Source organism: Urocitellus parryii, chromosome 7 (genome assembly GCF_045843805.1).
Source record: "Urocitellus parryii isolate mUroPar1 chromosome 7, mUroPar1.hap1, whole genome shotgun sequence".
Taxonomy (NCBI): domain Eukaryota; kingdom Metazoa; phylum Chordata; class Mammalia; order Rodentia; family Sciuridae; genus Urocitellus; species Urocitellus parryii.
Window position 1 is genome coordinate 160,243,761 of NC_135537.1, and position 23,649 is coordinate 160,267,409.

Below are 23,649 nucleotides of genomic sequence, written 5' to 3' on the forward strand. Positions count from 1 at the left end.
GCAAGGTTGCAGGCAAAATGCAGACACATTAAAAATATTGTATAAAATACCTTCAGGTTATGTGTCCAAGATATATATTAACATAATTTCATGGTATTGCCCAGTGCGGTGGTGCTTGCCTGTAATCCCAGCAGCTGGGGAGGCTGAGTCTGAGGATTGTGAGTTCAAAGCCAACTCTGCAAACTTGAAGTACTAAGCAACTCACTGAGACCCAACTCAGTAAGTCCCTATCTCTAAATTAAAAAAAAAAAAAAAAAAAAAGAAAAATACAAAATAGGGCTGGGGATACGACTCAGTGGTTCAGTGACCGTGAGTTCAATCCCAGTACTAAAATAATAATAACAATAATAATAATAATAATAATAATTATTATTATTATTATTATTATTTGGGTCCCATCCTCAAGATATTATGTATATACAAATATTTCAAACTTCAAAATACTTCTCATCCCAAGTATTTTTGGTGTGTGTGTGTGTGTGTGTGTATTACTGAAGACTGATCCCAAGGCACTCTACCAGTGAACTACATCCTGGGCTTGTGTTCCTTCTGTCTCAGCCTCCTGAGTTACTGGTATTACAGGCACGTGCTTTGTCAAAAATTTCTGTTAAGGGATATTCAAATTGTACCTTTCCAGCACTGATCTCTTCACAGAAGAAAACAAAATCAGTCAGGGATATGGGTGCATTATTTGATAAATGCACATTTTAATTAGAGTCCAGATAGTACCAGGAAGTCACCTTGAGAATCAGAAAAGACCAGAAGGAGAGGGAAGAGACACCTCTTGACTGTATTTGCCTTTGAAAAGATGGTACTTGTTAACATCAAAGGAATAATTCTTTAACAATAGAATTTAAAGTAGTAGTCAAAATAAAACAAAGAATTTCAAACATTGCTGGGAAAGTGTTTTAAGTTCAGTACTTTTCCTGTGCTTAAAGCAACATCTCAGAAGTAGCAGTCTTTGGTACTTAAAATAATTACCATTTCCTGAGTGTCAACTGATGTGCCATTCCCTTTCCTGAGTGTCAACTGATATGCCATTCTCTTTATCCAACATTGCTGTTAATTCCACAGAAATGTTTAAAGAGCCAGTCATGAGGGTGCATGACTGTGATTTCAGCAACTTGGGAGACTGAGGCAGGAGAATCACAAGTTTGAAGCCAGCTTCAGCAGCTGAGACCACCCTGTCTCAAAATAATTAAGAAAAAAAAAAAAAAAAAGGACTGGGGATGTAGTTTAGTAGTAAAGCACCCCTGGGTTTAATCCCCAGTACCACCAAAAAAGGATGGATGGAAGGAAGGAAGGAAGGAAGGAAGGAAGGAAGGAAGGAAGGAAGGAAGGAAGGAAGGGAGGGGAGAGGAAAAGAAAGGAACTGGTTTTGTGCTTGGTAGCTGTACCTGTAATCCCAGCGATTGGGGAAACTGAGACAGATGTACTGCAAATTCCAGGCCAGTCTCAGCAAATTGGAGAGACTTAAGCAACTTAGACTCCATCTCAAACTAAAAGGAGCTGCTGAGTGCGGGTGGCACATTTCTGTAATCACAGACGCTTGGGAGGCTGAGGTATGGAGTATGGCAGTTTCAAAGTCAGCTTCAGCAATTTAGCAAGACTCTGTCTCAAAAAGAATTGGGGATGTGGCTCAGTGATTAAGCGCCCCATGGTTCAATCCCTGGAGCCAATAAATAAATAAATAAAAATCATGTTTTTCAGATTTTTATGGAGACTGAGCTTCAGAAAATTTAAGCAACTTGTCCAAGGCAAATAGTAGAGATAGTTGAATCTAGTTCAGCCTAATTCTTAAGTCCTGTTCTTTTTGCAACATCATCCTTTTCCCCTTCCCTACCTTACTTATGACTTTAGAAATTGATGTAACAAATGCATTTCCTGTGGGCATGAGCAATGTTACTTTACATATTATTGAACAAGATTATTATGACTGAGTTGCAGTTACCCTTAAAAAGAAAATAAACTCTGCGAGTCAGAATAATTTAAGATATCAATATTCTGATGGGAAAAGAACTAAACCCATTTAATCTCAAACAATATTCAACATGGATATTGCTTTTTGTTGTTTGTTTTTGTACCAGAGATTGAACCCAGGGCGCTTAACTACTGAGCTACATCCCAGTCCTTTTTATTTTTTATTTTGAGACAGGGTCTAAGTTGCTTAGGACCTGGCTAAATTGCTGAGGCTGGCCTGGAATTTTGAGATCCTCTAGGGTCCAACTTCTTAGTCGCTGGGTCGCTGGGATTACAGGGGTGCGCCACCACAGGCTCCCCCCCCCCCCATTGTTTGTCTTGGGATACCTAGGAGTGTAAGTATTTTCGATGTTGAGGAGTAGGAGTTTTTTTTTTTTTTTTTTTTTTAAGAGAGAGTGAGAGAGAGAGGGGGACAGAGAGAGAGAGAGAATTTTAACATTTATTTTTTCTTAGTTCTCGGCGGACACAACATCTTCGTTTGTATGTGGTGCTGAGGATCGAACCCGGGCCGCACGCACGCTAGGCGAGCGCGCTAGCGCTTGAGCCACATCCCCAGCCCCGAGGAGTAGGAGTTTTGGATGTTTTAATGAGGCAGAGATTGAGGATTACAGAGATTACTGGAGTTTCAGAGAGGCTGTGAGTTGATAAAACTCTGGTGCGGAACCTTTTAAAATCCAAAAATGTAAAAATGTCGAAGATGTGAACTACAGAACTGTTCAGAAGGGGACTGCTTTTCGGACCAAGCATCAGGTACTCGCTTGTAACGTCACATGTTCTAGTTTTCTGGGGAGCAACGTTCTAAACGAATCACTCGCGTTTGCAGTTTAAAAACTCAAACTCCCTACCATCTTCGCACGCAGCGCGCACGGCACCACGGTCCTTGTAGTCTAGGACAGACTCTAAGTCCCATGGTGCCTTGCGGCGGGTCGTCGCGCCTGCGCGTTGCGGGCGGCGGGCAGCGAAGAGTGCGAGGCTCTTTTGTTCGGCTGAGGGGAGGGCTGTTGGCTGGGGCCTGCTGTATACTGCTACAGCTAGGGGCTCGACTGTGGCCACCCCGCTTGTTGCTTTCCTGGGCGCCACTCCCCCGGCTGGCCCGACGCGACGCGCCAGTAGCGCGACACCGATTCCTCCTGCACTCTTGGGCGCTGCTCTGAGGTAAAGGGCCCTCCGGAGGAGGGGGGAGGGGGCGCGGCAGTGGCGGAGCCCTGTATGTGGGGCCGCCTTCGCGCTGCGAAGTGTAGGAGCTCGGAGCGCGCCGGAACCCAGTGCCCTGTGGTCCTTCCCGCGCACGGGGCTCTCCGCCTGGCGCTGAGGGGTCTGGTGCCAAGTGCGTGATGGATGGAGACGGTGGGGTGGTGAATCCTGAGCAAGAGTTGAAGCGGTCCCGGGTGGGCCGAGCATTGGGGCTTGTGGGGGGGCGGTCGCTCTTTGGGGTCCGGGTAGACCGAGACAATGCTTCTTGAGTTGGGTGGGCGACCCCGGGGTTGGGCTAGAGTGGAAACACTTCGGGAAACTGGGAAGGAGACAGGCTTGATGCTTTGGAGTGCGTGGCTGGGGCTTCCTGACCGACGTTTAGAAATGTAACCTGAGGGTATCGGATCGGGTGGAGACTGCCCGAGGAATTTTGTTTGCTGGGCTACTAAGAAGTAACTTCGAGTAAATTGGGCGAGGGGGCTGGGCAGCCCAAGATGTACTAGTGGGGGAGGGGATCTCTGAGGGCGAGGGTCGGATATTTGTCCTCTCTAGTGGGAGGGAAGCCCTTAGGTAAGTAAGCCAGTAAGGTGTGGAAGAAAAAGGGAGAAAGTGATCCGCCCTTGCTTTTTTTTTTTTTTTTTCTTATGGGTTCTTACAGTGGGGAGGCTGTAAGAATAGTCTGTGGAGAAACGATGGAACCCACTTTCTTTACTTTCCCAGTTTTTTCTTTGTTTTGGTACCGGGGATTGAACTCAGGGGCACTGAGCCACATCCCCAGCCCTATTTTGTATTAGAATTGCTTAGCACCTCGCTACCGCTGAGGCTGGCTTTAAACTTGAGATCCTCCTGCCTCGGCCTCCCGACTCCTGGAACTAAAGCTGTGTGCCACCGCCCCAGCTCCCAGATTTTTTTTTTCTTTTTAAACAACCTTTACTCCATGACTCCTTTGGGGTTTTAAAAATAAAAAGTCCTGGGCTGGGGATGTGGCTCAAGCGGTAGCGCGCTCGCCTGGCGTGCTTGCGGCCCAGGTTCGATCCTCAGCACCACGTACAAACAAAGATGTTGTGTCCGCTGAAAACTAAAAAATAAATATTAAAAATTCTCCCTCTGTCTCTCTCTCTTAAAAAAAAAAAAAGTCCAAGGTGCAGCTCTTGAGTTAATTCACAATTAGTTCCATACATTTTTAGCTGGAATTGATACTGGTCTCACAAAGAGTAGTGAAATTATAAAATGCATAGATGAATTAATAGTTAAGGAACACAGGGAGACTGTGAATTTGGTAGGCAAAAAGGGGAATGTAAGTTTGTCAGTTTTACACAGGGGCACTTAACCACTGAGTTATATCCCTATCCCTGTTTTTTTTTTTTTTTTTTTTTTTTGTGTGTGTGTGTGTGTGTGTGTGGTGCTTGTGCATTCGAGGCAAACACTCTACCAACTGAGCTATATCCCATGCCCTGTCTGTATTTTGAGACAGGGTCTCCCTGAGTTGCTTAGGGCCTCACTAAATTACTAAGGCTGCCTTTGAACTTGCCATCCTCCTGCCTCAGCCTTCTGAGCCACTGGGATTACAGGCACACCACCACATTCACTGTTTGTTTGTTTTCTTTCTTTTTTTTTTTAAGTCAACCTGATTGTTAGAAATTTTTTGAATATGGAGGGAGGAGCATTATTTTACCTGTTTTCCAGAGCTTCACATGAAGATTTTTTACAGATCAGTGTTCGGTGTTGTATTTAAACATGTATTGGTTTAACTCATTTGGTGGAATTTACCCTAAAAAATGAACCTCTACACCTCTCTCTTCCCAGCCGAAAGACATCCTCAAGTGCGTAGGGCACATGCATAAACCCAGCAAGTGGGAATCTAAGGCAGAAGGATCACAAGTTCAAAGCCAGCCTTAGTAACTTAGTGAGACCCTGTCTCAAAAAAAACATGGGCTAGAGATGTGACTCAGTGGTTAAGCATCCCTGGGTTCAATCCCTGGTACTTAAAAAATATCCTCGAGTATGTTAAAGAATCATGTCAGCAGTTTGGAATAATTCTAAAAGGTAAAGGGTTTTGAAATAGATATGTGAATACAGTGGAGAAATTAGTTGCTTTGTTCCTCCCTAGGTGCCTTCTAGACATTTATATGGAAAATGATATAATTGAAAAACACCTGTATTTACAAGTTTCACCTTAACAAAGCTTCAGGGCAGCAGAAGATCTTAAGTCATTTCAGGTTTTCCCTGGGGTGACATTTTTCTTCCTAGCACTAGTAGCCTAAATTGGTTTTCATCAAACATAAATAATGTGTAGTCTAGTGTTTCTAGCAAACAACCCCGCGCCCCCTCCCCCCCATACTGGGGTTTGAACCCAAGAGCTTTTTATCCTGAGCTGCATCCCCAATCTTTTTTATTTTGTAACAGGGTCTCACTAAGTTGCTTAGGTCTTGCTAAATTACTGAGGCTGGCCTCAAACTTGTGATCCTCCTGCCTCAACCTCTCAAGTCACTGGGATTACAGGCATGTGCCCATCCCTAGCAGTCTGGCTTTTAATGTTTTTGCCCTGGTATTAAATACAAAGAAGATATGCAAACTGCAATTGACCATTTTAATTTAGATCCCAAGTTCTGGGCTTCTAATAGTAAGCTGTATAGCTTGAATATTTTGTTTTAAAAGTGTCTTGAGGGGCTGGGGATGTGGCTCAAGCAGTAGCGCGCTCGCCTGGCATGCGTGCGGCCCGGGTTCGATCCTCAGCACCACATACAAACAAAGATGTTGTATCCGCCAAATACTAAAAAATAAATATTAAAATTCTCTCTCCCTCTCTCTCACTGTCTCTCACTCTCTTTAAAAAAAAAAAAAAGTGTCTTGAGCTGGAGATGTTAACTCAGTGGTCAATCCCTTGCCTAGTGTTTACAAGGCTCTGAGTTTCATTCCACATCACTCCAAAAAAAACAAAAAGTTATCTTAAAATCTTTTTGTAGTCCTTCCTGGCTCTCATGCATGTTAGCCATGCTCTCTAGCATTTAACTCTACCTACAGCCCAAATGGTTTCTCAATTTTGGAAAGTCTGTTGGGTTTTTTTTTTCCCCCCATCTTCTCCCTTGATGGTGGTGTTTGGAATTGAATTCAGAGCCTGTGTCCTCTACCACTGAGCTACACCCCCAGTTTCTTTGAAAAATATTTATCATTCTTTACATAAAGTGAATAGTAAGGATTTCCCAAGAGCAGCCTCTATTGAAAAATTGAATTGCCTTTCCAAAGTTAAGTGGAGAAATTAGTCATATATGGACAGAATTCAGATCCTGTCGTTGTTTGAATTGCCTAACACTTTAAATCTTTCTGGTTTTTAGTGTTTGATTTTACCACCAGAAGAGGGCAACCTAATACGTCTGTGAAGTAGTGCCTTTCTCTCTAATAACACCGGGAGGGCCTAATAGAACTTTTATTTTATTTATTTATTTAGCGGTGCTGACATTGAACCTTTACCGCAGAGTTATGTCCTCAGCTCTTTTTATATTTTTTTTTAAGAGAGAGAGAGAGATAATTTTTTAATATTTATTTTTTTAGTTTTCGGTGGACACAACATCTTTGTTTGTATGTGGTGCTGAGGATCGAACCCGGGCTGCATGCATGCCAGGCGAGTGTGCTACGGCTTGAGCCACATCCCCAGCCCTATATTTTTATTTTGAGACAGGATTTATGCTCAGGCTGGCCTTGAACTAGCTATCCTACCTTAGCCTCCTGTGTTACTGTTTGTTGTTGTATTTTTGTGGTGCAGGCTAGGCAAGTGTTTTACCACTGATCTACACCACAGCCCTAATTCCCCCCCTTTTTGTGAGGGATTGTGAACTATTAAAACAAAAGGCCTACAGATTCATTTCTTCTTAGACATACCCACAGTATGGCCATGGTACCCAGTGGTCTTGGTGTGTTGACCTTGGATACAAAAGCCCCAGAAGTGGTGCAGTCCCTTACAGTCCTAATCTTCAGTTACTTCAGGTCATCATGGAGCTTGTTATCAAGACCATTGGCCAGAGCCTGACTGAAAGTTCCATCTTTTATGGCCTTTTGTCTGTTCAAGAACTAGTCTGGGATCTTGTACTATTTGGTAATTTTACTTTTAAGTGACAAATAATTGTATATATTTATGGGATACAGTGTGTGTGCGTGTTTTGTTTTTGTGGTTTTGCTTTTGAAGTACTATAGACTAAACCCAGGGGAAGACGGAACATTTAACCTGGGTCTTGAAGAAAGGGTAGAATTTTGACTGTTGGTCCTGAATAGAGGTATACTTTGTATATGTGTGTGTGATTGTGTATGTTAGAATGTGAGTTAATGGGAATAGAACCCATGCACGCTGCCTACTTAACTGCATTCCTAGCTGTCACTACCCTGCTTTGGTTTTAGTTTTGGGTTTTGGTGGGCTTTTTGTTGTTGTTCTGGGGTGGGGTTGGGGTTGTTAACAGGGTCTCACTATGTTTCCCAGACTGGCCTTCTGTAATCCTTCTGCCTCCATCTCCTGAGGATCTGGAATTACAGGCATGTATCACTGCACCTGGGTAAGGGCACACCACTTTTTTTTTTTTAAAGAGAGGGAATTTTAAAATATTTATTTATTTATTTTAGTTTTTAGGGGACACAATATCTTTATTTAATTTTTATGTGGTGCTGAGGATCGAACCCAGCACCCTGAGCCTGTCAGGCGAGTGCGCTACCGCTTGATCCACATCCCCAGCCCGGAGCGCACCACTTCTTAATAGGCAGTACAAAGCCATGCATGGACAAAACATGCAGTATGTGTTCAGGTTATGATAAGTAGTCTTCTGTTTTGACAGGAGTTAAATCTTGTGAAGAAAGTGTAGTTAATCTGGAACAGCTGGACCCAAAGGGTATTGGATGTTACCTGAGGAGTTGGACCTTTGTTTTAAGGGGACATCTCACAGAAAGATTTTAGCCTACCCCCTTCCCATGAAGCCTACTTTAGCCCAAACTGGTTTATAACATCCCATTGCTTTTGTTTACAGCAGATTGTTAGGCCAAATTTCCCTCCTTCAGTTTACCTTTTCAAATGCTGGTAGAGCCAAGCTTCAGTTCCTGCTTTTTAAACCTTCCTTAGTTACCTTACTCAGTTCTTCCTCCAACCTCTTGTGATGCTTGCTTTTGTGTCTACATATTATTGATTATATTTCTTTGGCTAATTAATACATGGTACTTTTTCTTGTTGTTTCTTTCTCTTTTTTTTTTTTTTGGTACTGGAGATTGAACTCAAAGGCACTTAACCACTGAGCCACATCCCCAGCCCTTTTTATTTTTTATTTTGAGACAGGGTCTCTCTAAGTTACTTTGAATTTGCAATCTTCCTGCCTCAGCCTCCCAAGCAACTGGGATCATAAGTATATGTCACAGCACCTGGCTATTCTTGTCATTTCTAACTCTCACTTTAACATGCATTTTTTACCTTTTTTGGCTTGATTGTGTTTTCTTGCAATCCTGGCTGGCTCTGTGTCTTACAATGTTAGAGAATCTTGGGAATTTTTTTTTCCAGTAAGCCTTACAGTAAGTATTACTCATTTGTGAAATGGGCTTAATAGAGTATTGGGAGAATACTTATTAGTTGTTATTATGTTATTATTACTTTCCCTTAAGGGCTTCTCAAAAGCCTGTATTTCCTTGTGTGTCTATATATTCTACCAAAATGATCAAATGGCCCCATTTCCCTGGGTTTGAGGGAATTCCTGCAAAGTGATAGAACTTAAGCGGGGGTAAGTTGATTACCCTGTATTCCATCAGGCTCTTAGTAAATGCGTATCAGGTTTTTAGTAATAGGGATTGAACCCAGTACTTTACCGTAGCTATATCCCCAGTCCTTTTTTATTTTTTATTTTGAGACAGGATCTTGCTGAGTTGCTGATGCTGGTCTCAAACTTGTCATCTTCCTGCTTCAGCCTCCAGAGTTGCTGGGACTACAGATGTGTGCCACCATGCTCAGCTTCAGTCTCTTTAAATGTTGATCCAAAGAGATTTTCTTTCTTTCTTTCTTTTCTTTTCTTTCTTTCCTTTCTTTTTTAAAGAGAGAGAGATAATTTTTTTTAGTATTTATTTTTCAGTTTTCAGTGGACACAGCATCTTTATTTTTTTTTTTATGTGGATCAAACCCAGCGCCCCGCGCATGCCAGGCGAGCACGTTACTGCTTGAGCCACATCCCCAGCCCTCTTTTTTTTTAACTTATTTTTGAGTGTTTGTTGGACACAGTAACTTTATTTTACTTATTCATTTCTATGTGGTGCTAAGGATCGAACCCAGGACCTTCATGTTCGAGGCCAGTGCTCTACCGCTGAGCCACAACCCCAGCCCAAGATATTTTCTATATATCATTTGTCATTAATGTTTTATTGGTTATGTATGCCGTGCTCTGCACTCATATGTTTATACACATACCCAGTAGAGTTCACTTGTTCACGCACTAGAATATAAGGTCTGTGACACAAGGGATTTTTTTCTCTCTCTTATTCACCCCATTTTTCATCATTTTACATATGATAGGTGCCCAGTGGATAATTATTAAATGAATGAATACTATAGAAGCATGTTCATATGAAGAATTACTTATTCTGGGGCTTCAGGGAATGCCTTCTAAGGAGTGACATTTAACCTAAGGAAATTTGTTAAGAGGAAAATGGGGTAAAGGGCTTAACCTTGTGTTTGAAAGGTTGGGTTCAGGGGTGTTCAACTCAAATGCCCTCACACATAATGGTATGAAGAAATCTAATTTTGAAATGACTGGCTGGTGTTGAGACTGAATTGGATTGGGAGTTAGTTTTCTAGGCAAGAGATGAGAATAGAGTGATAATAGTAAGCAAGAAACTAATATGAGTTGGGGCTGAGCGTATGTAGCTTATTGGTAGAACACTTGCCTAGCATGTGTAAGGCCCTGGTTCTGTCCCCAGAATCACCAGAGAGAGAGAGAGAGAGAGAAGAGAAGTAAGATATAAAATCAACAAGTTTAGTAAAGAACTGGATATGGAGGTTGTGGAAACAAGGATGACTCCCATGCTTTTGTCTTGAATACAGTAAAAACTATATAAATTCTTAGAATAACCATTGTTCATTGGGCTAGTTAGTGCATGCTTATAATCCCATCTATTCAGAGGCTGGGGCAAGAGAATTGTAAGTTTAAAGCCAGCCTCGGCAATTTGAGGAGATCCTGTCTCATAGTAAAATAAAAAGGGCCAGGGACACAGCTCAGTGGGTTCAATCCCCAGTATCCCAAAAATAAAACATAAAAGTAAAAAGACCACTATTCATTTAATTGGTGATTGGCTGAGAAAATATATCAAAAGTTGAGCTTGAAATCACAACCTCTGAAATTTATTATAAACCCTACTGTATGGAACATTAGAATTGTTTTTTGCATTTACATAGGTCTTCAAAAATCTTAAAATTTCTTTGTAAATTAATTATTTTGTTGAAAGTTTCCAGCTGGGCTGGCACACACCTTTAATCTCAGTGACTTGGGAGGCTAAGGCAGGAGGATTGCAAGATGGAGGCCAGCCTCGGCCACTTAGTGATACCCTGTCTCCTATAAAAAGGTCAGGGATATATGGCTCAGTGGTAGAGCACAGTGAGTACCAAGGTTCAATTCCTCTACAAAAAAATCTAGTTTCCACTGTATCCAGTATTTACTTCCTTTTTCTCACCTCTTTTATCTATCTTCACCAGAAGGTAAATGATAAATTCCTTATACCATTTACTAATCAGCTTTGTTACTTTATTTTCCTTCCTGGGTCAGATAAAAGGAAGAATATAAGAAATTCTTGTACTCCAGGTTTATAAAATGTGATTTCTAGCTGGGCGCAGTTTCGCATGCCCGTAATCCCAGTAGCTGGGGAGGCTGGGTCAGGAGAATTGCATGTTCAAAGCCAGCCTCAGCAATGGCGAGGCACTAAGCAAATCAGACCCTTCTCTAAATAAAATACAAAACAGGGATGGGGATGTGGCTCAGTGGTCAAGTGCCTCTGAGTTCAATCCCTGGAACCAAAAACAAACAGTGATTTCTCCGTTTGGGGCATCTTAGTTTTCAGTTTTGTAATTACTGATTTAGTTATACTGGCTGGCCATACCTTGGTCCTTCTTGAGAGTATTATAGAACCACTCTGTTGTTTGGAGAAACATTCTTATAAATTTCAGCATATGCACAGGACAAAAATGTTCCTTTCTCATTGAGTTCTCAATATACTTTGGAGGTAGGTGCTGGAGTGAGCTGGTTAAGAAATCTTGGAAGGAAGTGGGAGTCTGTTTTCTTCATTTTTCTCTTCTTGAGTTCCTCTTAGGACAATGAGCAAATAAGTGAGTAAAGGTGAAATTCAAGAGAGCTGGGCACCGTGGTGCATACCTGTAATATCAGTGACTGAGGAGGCTGAAGCAGGAGGATCACAAGTTTGGGGTCAGCCCCAGCAACTTAGTGAGGCCCTAAGCCACTTAGTGAGACTCTTTCTCAAAATAAAAAATAAAAAGATCTGGGTATGTAGCTCCATGGTAGGGTGTGGCAGAGTGTCCACAGCTTAAGAAAAAAAACAAAGTCAAGAGTGTTGTTGTTGTCTTTGAGACAACAACTATGTTGCCCAGGCTGGCCTTGAACTCCTTGGAAGAGGTTATGAATGTTCCATAACCCGTGCTTCCCTCCAGCTAATAAAAAAAATATTGCCTTTCTGTTTCCAAGTGCAACTAATATAGAGAATTTTAGTAGGTCTTGTTATCTAAAGATGATTGTCAGTTTATTTTTCTTTGAACTATAACCAAAGACTCCCCTTCACCTGACTGAACAGAAGCAAACAAGGAGTGGTACTTGTTTTGGGGGAGAAAACACTGCTGTGTAAATAACTTCCTCCAAGAAGCATAGTCTTTAAATCAGAAGCACAGTGATGTTAGCCAAGAATTAGTCAAAGATACATTCAATTTATTGATTAGTCTCTTCAGTAACAAATAAAGGAAGTCATCTAACTTTCTCTAAAAGAGAGAGGAGGCAGAGTCTGCAATAGTATGTAAATGGAAAGAAAGGGAAAAGATCCCTCTGATCTTAAGATCCCATCCGATCTTAGCAGAGATGTGTTCAGGCAGATAATTTGAACAGTGTGGACAGGGTCTTGAGATATTACTTTAGACCAAACTAGCATTCAGAGAATATTGACCACCACCACCACCTACCCACTGGGGATTCAGTCTATTGGTGTTGTGCTGCTGAGCTAGCTCCCCAGCCCTTTTATTTTGAGACAGAGTCTTTCTACATTGCCAAGACTGGCCTTAGACTTGGGATCTTCCTGCTTTAGCCTCTCAAGTCACTGGAATTATAGGCATGGGCCATTTCCCCTGGCTCCAGAAACATTATTTTGTGCCGCTCTACAAGAATTCAGAATACGTTTATTCTGAAAAAGTATTTGATTTTTTTTCTTACCAGATATTAAGTTTTAGGTAGGCAGGAGCCATTTCTTACTCTCTTGAATCTCTAGTATTCAGCACAATGCCTGGAGTTTTCTAGTAGCCAAACAAATGTTTGTTGTTTAAGTCAAGCATTGTTCAAAGATGCTGACATGGAAATAAACTTGAACATCAGTAAATGGTATAACTGATTCATAATAAAGATCCTGATATTTATGAAAAGTGTTATTATTGTGTGTAGATGGTGTGTGTGTGTGTGTGTGTGTGTGTGTATGCCAGTTTTTAAAAAAATTTTTAGGAGTTCATTTCTTTCCCTCCCTCCTCCCACCTTTCTAATTGGGGAGTTTGATATTATCTTCAACTCATTCAGAGTAATAATCCCTCTTCTTGTCTTGGATTATCCACCATCTTCTTAATTCTTTTTTTTTTTTTTTTTTTAAGAGAGAGTAAGAGAGGGGAGAGAGAGAGAGAGAATTTTTATTATTTATTTTTTAGTTCTCGGCGGACACAACATCTTTGTTGGTATGTGGTGCTGAGGATCGAACCCGGGGCGCACGCATGCCAGGCGAGCGCGCTACCGCTTGAGCTACATCCCCAGCCCATCTTCTTAATTCTTATGTTTGATTCTGGGCAACTTCCATACAGTTCTAGATTTTGACCACTTTTGTCTTATTGATATGTTATAGCGCCATCTGCTGACACAAATTGGTAGTTAAAGGCTTTAAGCCCACCAGAAAATAGATTTATAGGAAACTAGAATTATAACACTAAAAAAAAAAAAATCTTAGATGTTACCCAACTTGTATTCAAAAAAGAATAAATTCAGATTATATTTGTGATAGTTACCTTTCTTTGCCACTCATGTGTATTTGTTGCATTGCTCCAGCTTAAAGAATTTCATGGTCATTCTGGTATTTTTGTGTTCCTCAGTTTTAGAAATATATGATGAGATAAATTGAAAGACAATATGAAGAATAAGGGCACTTTTCAAAGGAGTATTTTAACAGTACAGAATGGGTTTGATTTATATATACAAAAAGAAAAAATAAAATAGATATTCAATAGGACAAGCTGTTTCCCACAGTAAAAAATTCAGATTTGGCATCATAATGACAGGAATTCAGCCAGTCAGGTATGATGGAACATCCTGAAATCCCAGCAACTCAGAAGGCTGAGGCAGGTAGACTACCAATTTGAAGCCAGCCTCAGCAACTTAATGAGACACTGCCTCAAAACAAAAACTAAAAGGGGCTGGGGATGTAGATTAGTGGTAGGGCACCCTGGGTTCAATCCCCAGTACGGGGGGGGGGGGGGGAATACACATACATCAAACTTATACATATATAATTTTCTCACCTATACTTTTTCCTATTCTCTGGATGAATTCCTCACCACACTCTGGTTCTGGGGACTGAACTCAGGGTTCCTTTATCACAGAGCTACATTCTAAGCCCTTTGTATTTTTCATTTTGAGAGAGTTCTCATTAAGTTTCCAAAACTGACCTTGAGCTTGGGATCCTCCTGCCTTAGCCTTCCTGGTTGCTGGGATTACAGGCATGCACCACCACACCTGGTTATGTATATTATTTCTAGGATTGCTTTACTTTCAATTTAATACAGTGTTTTAGACACCATGCTTTATGGAAAAGCGGTATCAGGAGTTCTAAATTAGAAAGAATGGGTATAAAAGTTTTAAATGGATGTGCAAGAGTAAAGAAGTTTTGCTATGAGATTAGATGGGGCTAACATTCTAGCTAAACATCAGAAAACTTCAGTCAAGTGTCCTGATTTCCTTTTTATTTCCTTTATCATTTTAGCAGCGTCACCCTTTACACCAGAAAGCTGGCGGGCGCTATGGGGAAAAAACAAAACAAGAAGAAAGTAGAGGAGGTACTAGAAGAAGAAGAAGAGGAATATGTGGTGGAAAAAGTTCTCGATCGTCGGGTTGTAAAGGGCAAAGTGGAGTACCTCCTAAAGTGGAAAGGTTTCTCCGAGTAAGTTTCATTAACACAGGTAAATTTGTCACCAGCTATTTATCAGGAGTTTTGTGATTTGTTGCCACTAATTCTGTGATGGATAAGATTTGACTCAGTGGCTTATAGTCTGATGAGGAATAAACCCAATAATAAACATATGGGCTGCACAAAGTGATCCAAGATTGAGGTTTCTTTTTTTCCTCCTTTTTTTTTTTTTTTCATTTTGAGACAGGGTCTCACTAAGTCACATAGGGCCTTGCTAATAAGTTGCTGAGACTGGCCTCAAACTTGGGATCCTCCTGCCTCAACCTCATGAGTTGCTGGGATTACAGTGTGCGCCACTGCACCCAGCATAAAATTGATTTCTGAGGAGCAGTTCTGTGTGTGGCTATAGGCCAGTCCACATTTGCAAAGAAAAATAATCTTTGAAGAGGTCAAGTTTCTAAGCTTTCAGTATACTGAAAAGTCTCCCACACTCCAGGAAAATTCTTTTCCAAGGACACCTGCTGTCATCCTCTTGTGCTTGTCCTTATATGATTTTGGTTACTCTGAGTAGAAAATAAGACTCTCTTTGCCTTCTGGTTTCAGTGAGGACAATACATGGGAGCCAGAAGAGAACCTGGATTGTCCTGACCTCATTGCTGAGTTTCTACAGTCACAGAAAACAGCACATGAGACAGATAAATCAGAGGGCGGCAAGCGTAAAGCTGATTCAGATTCTGAAGATAAGGGAGAAGAGAGCAAACCAAAGAAGAAAAAAGAAGAGGTAAGGCTAGAAGTAAAAATTTTCACTATCCCAGAATTTATACTTCTATCAAGCCAAAGTCTAGATAGATAATTTTAACTTTTCTTGTCCCTCTTGAATTTTAGCAGACATCTCTTTTCAGTCCTTCTGAAATCTTTGACACGTTAATGCTTGCAAAGTGTTTGGGTTTACTCTTGTGAAGCCCCATGATCTATTCTTAACTTTTTCTCCATGATTCAGGAATAATATTCGTAGTATTTATTGGGGGCAAATAGAAAGGCAAGTGAATTCATTCCTGTGAATAGCTTTTCAGTATTTGATCATTAAAGATTGAAGTAGTTATTTTGACTTATTCAACACCTTAAAGTAAATGCCTTTGAGGATGAGGAGATAGTTGTAAATATTTATTTTACAACTATGTGTATCCCTTTTCACATATGGAAGTCGGACCGCAAGCACTTCAGACCTCAATAAAAAGGATTCTTAAAGGTTGTTGCTTGGAATCAAAGTATTAGTGAAATATTGACAGAGGAGTTTATAAGCTGAGCATGCAAGTGCACACCCTTAATCCTAGAGATTCAGGAGCCCAGGGCAGATGAATGGCAAATTCAAGGCTAGCCTGGGCAGTTTAGCAAAACCATGTCTCAAAATAAAAAAGACTCTGAGGGTGTAGCTCAGTTGTAGAATTCCCCTGGGTTTAACCCCCAGTACTACAAAGAAGAAAAGGTGCAGGGTTAGTCTGTGATTACATTACTTACAGATACTGGAGTGACTTTATTCGGGATAACAGTTCCATATAGATAAAATTGTTCTACCCATCTGGTTTTTACAGTCTGAAAAGCCACGGGGCTTTGCCCGGGGTTTGGAGCCGGAGCGGATTATTGGAGCTACAGACTCCAGTGGAGAGCTCATGTTCCTGATGAAATGGTGAGTCTGCCAGTGGCTCTATGTGGTTGTTTTTTTTCCTTTTCCCCATCTGTTCCATGCCAGAGGAAAAGAGTTGGACCTTCGAAATTCCAGTCGCCCAGTTGTGAAATCTTTAAGATGGCATAGTCCTTCGATAGTGACCCTCGGCCTGACTGTCAACCCTGGACACTCATGAGTTACAGGTAGGGGCCCTTAGGATTCTCAGATCTTTGCGGGGTTTTTGGTTTTTTGGTTTTTGGTTTTTAGTTTTTGTTTTTTTGTTGTTGTTGTTTTGTTGTTGTTTCGTTTTTGGTTTATTTTTGGTTTTTTGGTTTGTTTTTGGTTTTGTTTTTTGGAGATAGGAAAAAATCTAGAGAGCTTTTGGGTAGGAATTACATCAGTTCTGAAAATTAAAAGGAAAGAATTATGAAATGTGATAGGACCATCCTCCCCCTCTGCCACTTCCTTAATGAGGATCAGGCTGGCCATAGGACCACAGTGTCTGTTAAACTTTTTAAGGTTGGCAGACAATGTGAGTAGCTTCTTCCTCTGTAGATTCTGAAATTTCAGAATTAGCCAGCAGGGGTCAGCAAGTCCTCTTTACTATTACCGGTGTACTGTAACCTGCTATTTTTAATTTTAAATGTAAATACTAGTCGTAGTAATACAGATATGTGTCAATGACAGGGACACGTTCTAAGAACTCGATCATTAGATAATTTCATTATTGTGCAACCATCATAGAGCATACTTACACAAACCTAGATGGAACAGGTTAGTTACATGATGTGTCCTGTTGAGGCAGTCCAGAGACAAAGCTATGTGACATGGCATACTGTTCTACAGGGAACTTTTTTTTTTATAAGTAGGAGTACATGTAACACAGTCATTTATTATCAAATATTACATGACTGGCAGCACCATGGGTTTGTTTACACCAGTATCACCACAAATACATGGCTAGTGGGTTATGCACTACTATGTCGCTAGATGATAAGAATTTTTCCATGTACCACTATGATTTTATGAGGCAACTTTATATATGTGGTCTGTCATCGATTGAAACATCATCATGCAGTATATGACTGTACTCCATGAAACAACTAATGAAGTTACTCAGAATCTTAAGAATTATAATTAATCCCAAAATTCTCTACAGTTTTCCTACTTTCTGCCCAAAGGGAAACCTTTCTTTTTCTTGCTGGTTGAAAATGCTTATGTCTACTTTTTTCTCCAGAGTGGATCTCATTCATTGTCATTAAAATACAAAAATAGTCTGGGTGCAGTGGCACATGCCTGTAATTTCAGCAATGTAGGTTTACAGTGGAAGTTTCAACGGGTGTGTATGTGTACAAATAAACAAAAGTTAGGGCTGAAAGTATGACTTGGTAAGACTCTGGGTTCATTCTTTACCACCAAAGGGGAAAAAAATTGTTGGGGAATAATTCTAAACCCTTGTCAATAAAAGCAGCATTCTCAGGGTTTTGTCCTTGTGCCTATCACCTCTGAAATTCAATCTATACCAGTTCTTCTTCCTTAGAAGATGGTTGGAGAGGCCTACCTTTAACACCACCAAAGAAAGGCCTATGTCACAACTAACTAATCCTGTATTTTCTTTTTGTGCATCCCCTAGTTGCCTATTAATCTGACCCTGTTTTTATCTGATTTTATTGCTAGCCTGTTGGTACTAGGGATTGAACCCAGGGGTGCTCTACCACTGAGCTATATTCCCGGCCCTTTTTATTTTTTTTCTTTTGAGATAGGGTTTGCTAAGTTGCTTAGGGCCTGCTGAATCGCTGAGGCTGGCTTTGAACTGTCTATTCTTCCAAGTCAGGCCTCAGCCCCCCCAAGCTCCTGGGATTACAGGTATGCACCACCATACCCGGAATGGAAAAGTTCAATTCTCAGGTGTTGTTTATGGGGAAAAAAACTTGATATTAGGAGTTAAGTCCAGCTAGAATATACATTCTCTACATGAGTTTTGGTAGTATCACTATATTGCTTAAGATTGAATTTTTTTCTTTGGTTGATATACTACTGTGTCCACCAGTTAAAATTGGATGCTGATTATAAAACCAAATTTAATTTAAAAAGTGATTTTTCTGGGACTGGAGGTGTAACTTAGTGAGAAATTGCTTACCTAGCATGGGAAAGGCCCTGGGTTCTATCCCCAACACCACAAAAGGGGGAGTTGGTATTTAAAAAGTGATTTTCCAATCTGGGAACAGTGGTAATTCCAGCAATTGGGGAGTCTGAGGCGGGAGGATCACAAATTCAAGACTAGCCTCAGAAATTTAACAAGGCCCTAAGCAATTTAGCAAAACTGCGGAAAACAAAATAAAAAAGGTTGTAACTCTGATGAATCACCTCTGGGTTCAACCCTTGGTTCCCAAAGGGGGGGGGGCATAAAAAGTGATTTTCATGCCAGTAACAGTTGGCACATGCAGTGTGGCTCAGTGGTTGAGTGCCCCTAAGATCAATCCCTAGAACTAAAAAAAAAAAAATTATATATATATATATATATATATATATATATGATTTTCCTGGACAGTGGAGATAGTTGTTCATTTCTGAAAACAGAAAATGGCAGGGATGCTGCTGGGGATTTAATCCAAGGGAATTCTACCACTGAGATACATCCCTAGCACCTTTTTATTTTTGAGAGTCTTGCTAATTTGCCCAGGCTGGCCTTGAACTTGTGATCCTCCTGCCTCAAGGTCCCTAGTTGTTGAGATTACAGGTGTACACCACCATGCCCAGCTATGAAAATTGCAAATATGTATATGCCTGTGAAGTGACTTACTTTACCTTAGAAGGCATTGTCAGCAGAGGGCAGCTTGCTTCATATTACCCATACTGTTAACAGTCCATTTCCCTCCCATTCTTTTGGTTCTACCTTATCAGCTTATTCTTCTCTGGTTCCATGGGGCTGTGGGCTCCAGTTTCCTGTCAGGTTTCTGGAGGTTTGGGGTAGTACTTTGTCAGAGATGCCATCATATATATGCTGCATGCCCTGTGCTACTTCCTTACCTGGGATATTTCTAGTGACTTAAATATAAGAGTTTACTTCTAATTCCCATATAATGTGTGTGATTTTCAAATTTTAAAACACTCTAAAATTTGGAAAAATTAGAAAATTACACAACAGCCCCCTCTTTAAACTCCCATGTTGAAGCACTGTTTAAAGACACCTGCAGGGCTGGGGTTGTGGCTCAGTAGTAGAGCGCTTGCCTGGCACGTGCAACACACTGGGTTCAATCCCCAGCACCTAAATAAATAAATAAATATAAAGGTATTTACAACTAAAAAATTAAAAAAACAAAACACATGCAGGTTGTATATGGATGGCATTTGGTAATGTCAAACAGTATAATTATGAGTAAGCAAGAAAATGCCAGATTGGTATTAAATCCTGTTTCAAAGCCAAGATCTCTCTGTGGCCTCATATTTGATGAGATGTGACTTTTGGAACATGTAGTAGCATCTTTCTTTAGAAATTCTAGAGTCATACCTTTTTTGGCCTTTCATAGAGGTTCAGTGTGATGGATTCAGTCAGTTGATCTTGCTTTTGACAAATCCCCAGGGAGGGTTTTCAATAAGGGAGGATTTCTGATGTCACTTGACTGACAGCTGCCAATAAATGCTGCTTGAACCACATTTTCACCCTTCTTTAACCTGTTTCTGGAATTTATGTTTTTAAAGCCCTATCTCCAAGTTAAGTGGCTACCAGCAGTTGGTCTCAAAGTCTCTCTGTGCTTTGTTCTGCAGGAAAAACTCTGATGAGGCTGACCTGGTCCCTGCCAAGGAAGCCAATGTCAAGTGCCCACAGGTTGTCATATCCTTCTATGAGGAAAGGCTGACGTGGCATTCCTACCCCTCGGAGGATGATGATAAAAAAGATGACAAGAATTAACTCTTCTGAGTACCAGCCCCTGTCGCCTGTGACTGTGGGTTTAAGTGGGGAGGGAAGGAGTTCTACTTGTCTTGACACCATAAAGGTGGCTTGAGAAGATGTCCTTTGAAGAAACAGTCTAGTTTCTGTGCCCTGCAGCAGCCCAAGTGCTTTAAAGCCGTTCTAAGCTGTATAGTTTGCACACCCATCCCAGTGGAGGGGAAAGGGGTAAGTGTTTCAAGGCAACCCATTCTGCACTTTATTGAGAAAAGCAAAGGGCCTTCTATGAAGGACAAAATTTGCAGAATTGGGTGTGTGGGAAGGCAAAAAATACTGTTGATCTTCAAAGAGCATCTCCACAACCCACAGCCTTTCTTCCCAATAGTGTTAATTCTGCATTTTTACAGCGTAGCATGTGTGTAGTTACTGGTGTATTATTTGGGGTGGGAGGGATTGGGCAGGGAAGAAGGGAGATGCATAGGATCATTTTCTTTAAAATTTGGGGCCTGACTGGGTGAAACAATGGAAAGAACAAGTAACTAATGATTTGGTTCTATGTCCAGAATATTTTACCTTATTAAAAAAAAAAGTCATTGGCACCATAAATGAGGACTGTGAGAGACTGTTTAAAAGCTGTGAAAGCCTGAAACCTATAAGCCAAGGTGTTCCCTGCCTGAGTTAATGTTGTCCCCACAAAGGACTAAGCCAGTTCCTAAGTTACCAAAGCTGCCATTCTGGAGATAGAAACTGACTGAGGTGGGAAGGTCTTTTATTGGAGAGTATACACAGGCAGATTATTCTGTCTTAGAGGTGCTAATTCTTGCAATCAGACAAAAAGACCCTTTCTTTTCCAATTATGAACTTATAAATAAAATTAGCTTGTCCATCTAAGCCACTGGCTAAAGTACTAGGGGAGGGGCCAAAGGGGTACAGGAAATGGAAGAGTAGGGAAAGAGGAGGGCCCACACTCGGGTTGGTAACTGTTGGAGCCTCTGCTTTTTAAACTTTGAACTCTGAAACCATAAGTAGCAGAGTTCAGTCACTGACAGCACAAGTTTCATTAGTCAATTCAAAGGTTGAGTGGTTTCAAAAGCCCTGGTCTCAGGAGATTAGCTTTCATATTGGGGCAGTGGTTCACTTTAAACACATTTTTTAATTTTCTTTTTTTTTTTTTGAAGAAAAAAAATATTATGAATTAACTGATACCCAAAATGCTGTCTTGAATCATGAATCAAAGTTCTTGATATCATCTAGACCTGCATCTAGAGCTACATTGTAAAATCTTTTTAGGCATGTATTAGGTTTATGTGAGATTTTTCTTTAAATGTAAACTTCATACACACTGTCAGTTTTTGTCTTAATAAAACTATAGATTTATAATCCCTGATTTCTGTCTTGATTAAGTCTTACCACAAACCTTTCTTGCCTTTTTATCAGCCTGTTGGAGACGGCTTCCACACTTGGATGGTTTTATTTCTTGAACACTATACTGAAAATCTGATGTCTGGGCTTTAATTTAGTAACTACTTATTGAGCTGCAGAGATTGTAAAAATTGTCATTTTTATCATTATTGAAAGTTTATTTATTAAGCATTCTGACCAGATATTTAAAAACTATGATATATTTGGAAACATGGATTTTATGAGGTAGGTTTAGGTCTGGCTCTGGTATGTAATAGATTATGTGACGTTTTCTAAAAATCACCTCCAAAATTTTCCGGAACCAGCACTGTGTTTGAGCATTGAATTGAATTATCATTTGTTTCTTACTGTTATTTTCTGCCTATAATTTTACAGCCAAAAAGGGACTGGACTCTTGTCATTTTTAAAAAAGGAAATTTCTCAGTGGTAGAATACCATACCTAGCATGTGTGAGGTCCTGGGTTGGATCCCCAGCGCTGGGTTGGGGAGAGTAGGGTTTTCATTGAGATCAGATCAATGTAACAGTTGAGCTTTGCTCACCAGTACTAAGCATCGGTTTCAAATAAACTGATGTGTAGGTACTTTTTTTTCAAACGGCCTCCTAAGGGAAGTTTTGGGGGAGATGTAAGTTAAGTTTTTGAAACTGGAGAGCCTTTCTGTTCAGAGGCCTGAGTGTGTCCTTGTAGGTGACAGCACAGCAATCAGTGGCTGCTGAGAGTTTTGGTAAGATGGGTAGAGGCATTCTGGGTATGGATGTATGAGCGTGTTTTGCTGGGCTAGGCAACTGAACCCAGGGGTATTCTGCCACTGAGCTATATCCCATCACTTTTTTGAGACAAGATTGCACTGAGTTGTCCTTCAAACTTATGATCCTCCAGCCTCTGCCTCCTTGGTAGTTGTGATTATAGTGCCACCACTCCCAGCCTCTGGATCTGTTCTGTACCATCAGATGTACTGAAGAGAGACTGCAGCCTTGATACATATCCAATGGATTGCTATTCAATTTTAGCCATTTGGACTCAACTTCACCATCATTTCTGACCTGTTTTTAAAACCATATCATTCTTCAGGAAAAACATTAAAATTGATGTGCATGCAGTGAATGCTGAGGTAAAGATGAATAATTCTTATTAAGTGATAATTGTTGCCAAAATGCAGAAATGTTAGAAATAAATATAAAAAGACAATTTAAAAGAATTTTATTTTGAAACAGGGTCTCTCTAAATTGCTAAGGCTGGGCTTGAATTTACAATACTCCTGCCCAGCCTACTGAGTAGCTGGGATCATAGGTGGTGCATCACCTCGCTCAGCTACAAGAGATCTTGTCTGCTCTAGGAAATGTTCTCCAGAAAACATTTCTTGGGGCGGTGTAGAAATGTGCATTGGCTGGCTTTCATGATATTGCACCATCATAGACCACTCTTGTCCAGGAGTTGAGGAGGTATATTATTACCTTAGTTGCTACTAGAAAAGCTTACTAGTAAAAATCTTGCTCCTGTAGTGTCTTCAATTGAGCTTCTATTTAATATTTTTATTTTATTTTTTTTTTGAAAGAGGGAGAGAGAGAGAGAGAATATTAATATTTATTTTTTTAGTTTTCGGGGGACACAACATCTTTTTTTGTATGTGGTGCTGAGGATCGAACCCAGGCCGCATGCATGCCAGGCAAGCGCGCTACCACTTGAGCCACATCCCCAGCCCAGTATTTTAAGTGGACAATACAACCACAGAAACACCCTTTTAAAACTGACAGGACTGAGAAATGATGGTTTCAGTTTCTTCATTTAATGTCGTTTGAAAGGTTTTGTTTGTTTGCTTTTGTGACATAGGGGGACTGAACTCGGGTGTACTACCATTGACCCACATCCCTAACCCTTTGAGGCAGGGTCTAACTAACCCAGACAGGTCTTGAACTTACCTCAGCCTCCCAAATTGCTGGAGTTATAGGCATGCATTACCACACCCAGTTTGAAAGTTTTGATCACCAATTTTAGAAGTAGCTGAATTTTTATTTTTAGAAAATATCTTATATTCCAGAACTTAATTTTGTAGTGGCCATATTCAGCTTCCTTTGATTCTTAATTTTGTGCTCTGTACGTCTTTATGGTCTATG

The 23,649-nt window shown here is 40.6% G+C and overlaps 1 protein-coding gene across 2 annotated transcripts; it reads left to right on the plus strand.

The window, feature by feature from the left end:
- Window positions 1-2,911: 2,911 nt before the first annotated feature.
- Window positions 2,912-21,482, plus strand: Cbx1 (chromobox 1). Of its 2 annotated transcripts, XM_077800605.1 has the most exons (6): window positions 2,912-3,135; window positions 7,646-7,698; window positions 14,413-14,589; window positions 15,160-15,337; window positions 16,149-16,243; window positions 19,991-21,482. In XM_077800605.1, the coding sequence occupies exons 3-6, from the start codon at window positions 14,450-14,452 to the stop codon at window positions 20,133-20,135; spliced, it is 558 nt and encodes a 185-aa protein (XP_077656731.1). In that variant the 5' UTR covers window positions 2,912-3,135; window positions 7,646-7,698; window positions 14,413-14,449; the 3' UTR covers window positions 20,136-21,482. The 2 variants fall into 2 exon arrangements, with proteins under 2 accessions (XP_077656731.1, XP_026242641.1); XM_026386856.2 differs by lacking the exon at window positions 7,646-7,698.
- The last annotated feature ends 2,167 nt before the right edge of the window (window positions 21,483-23,649 follow it).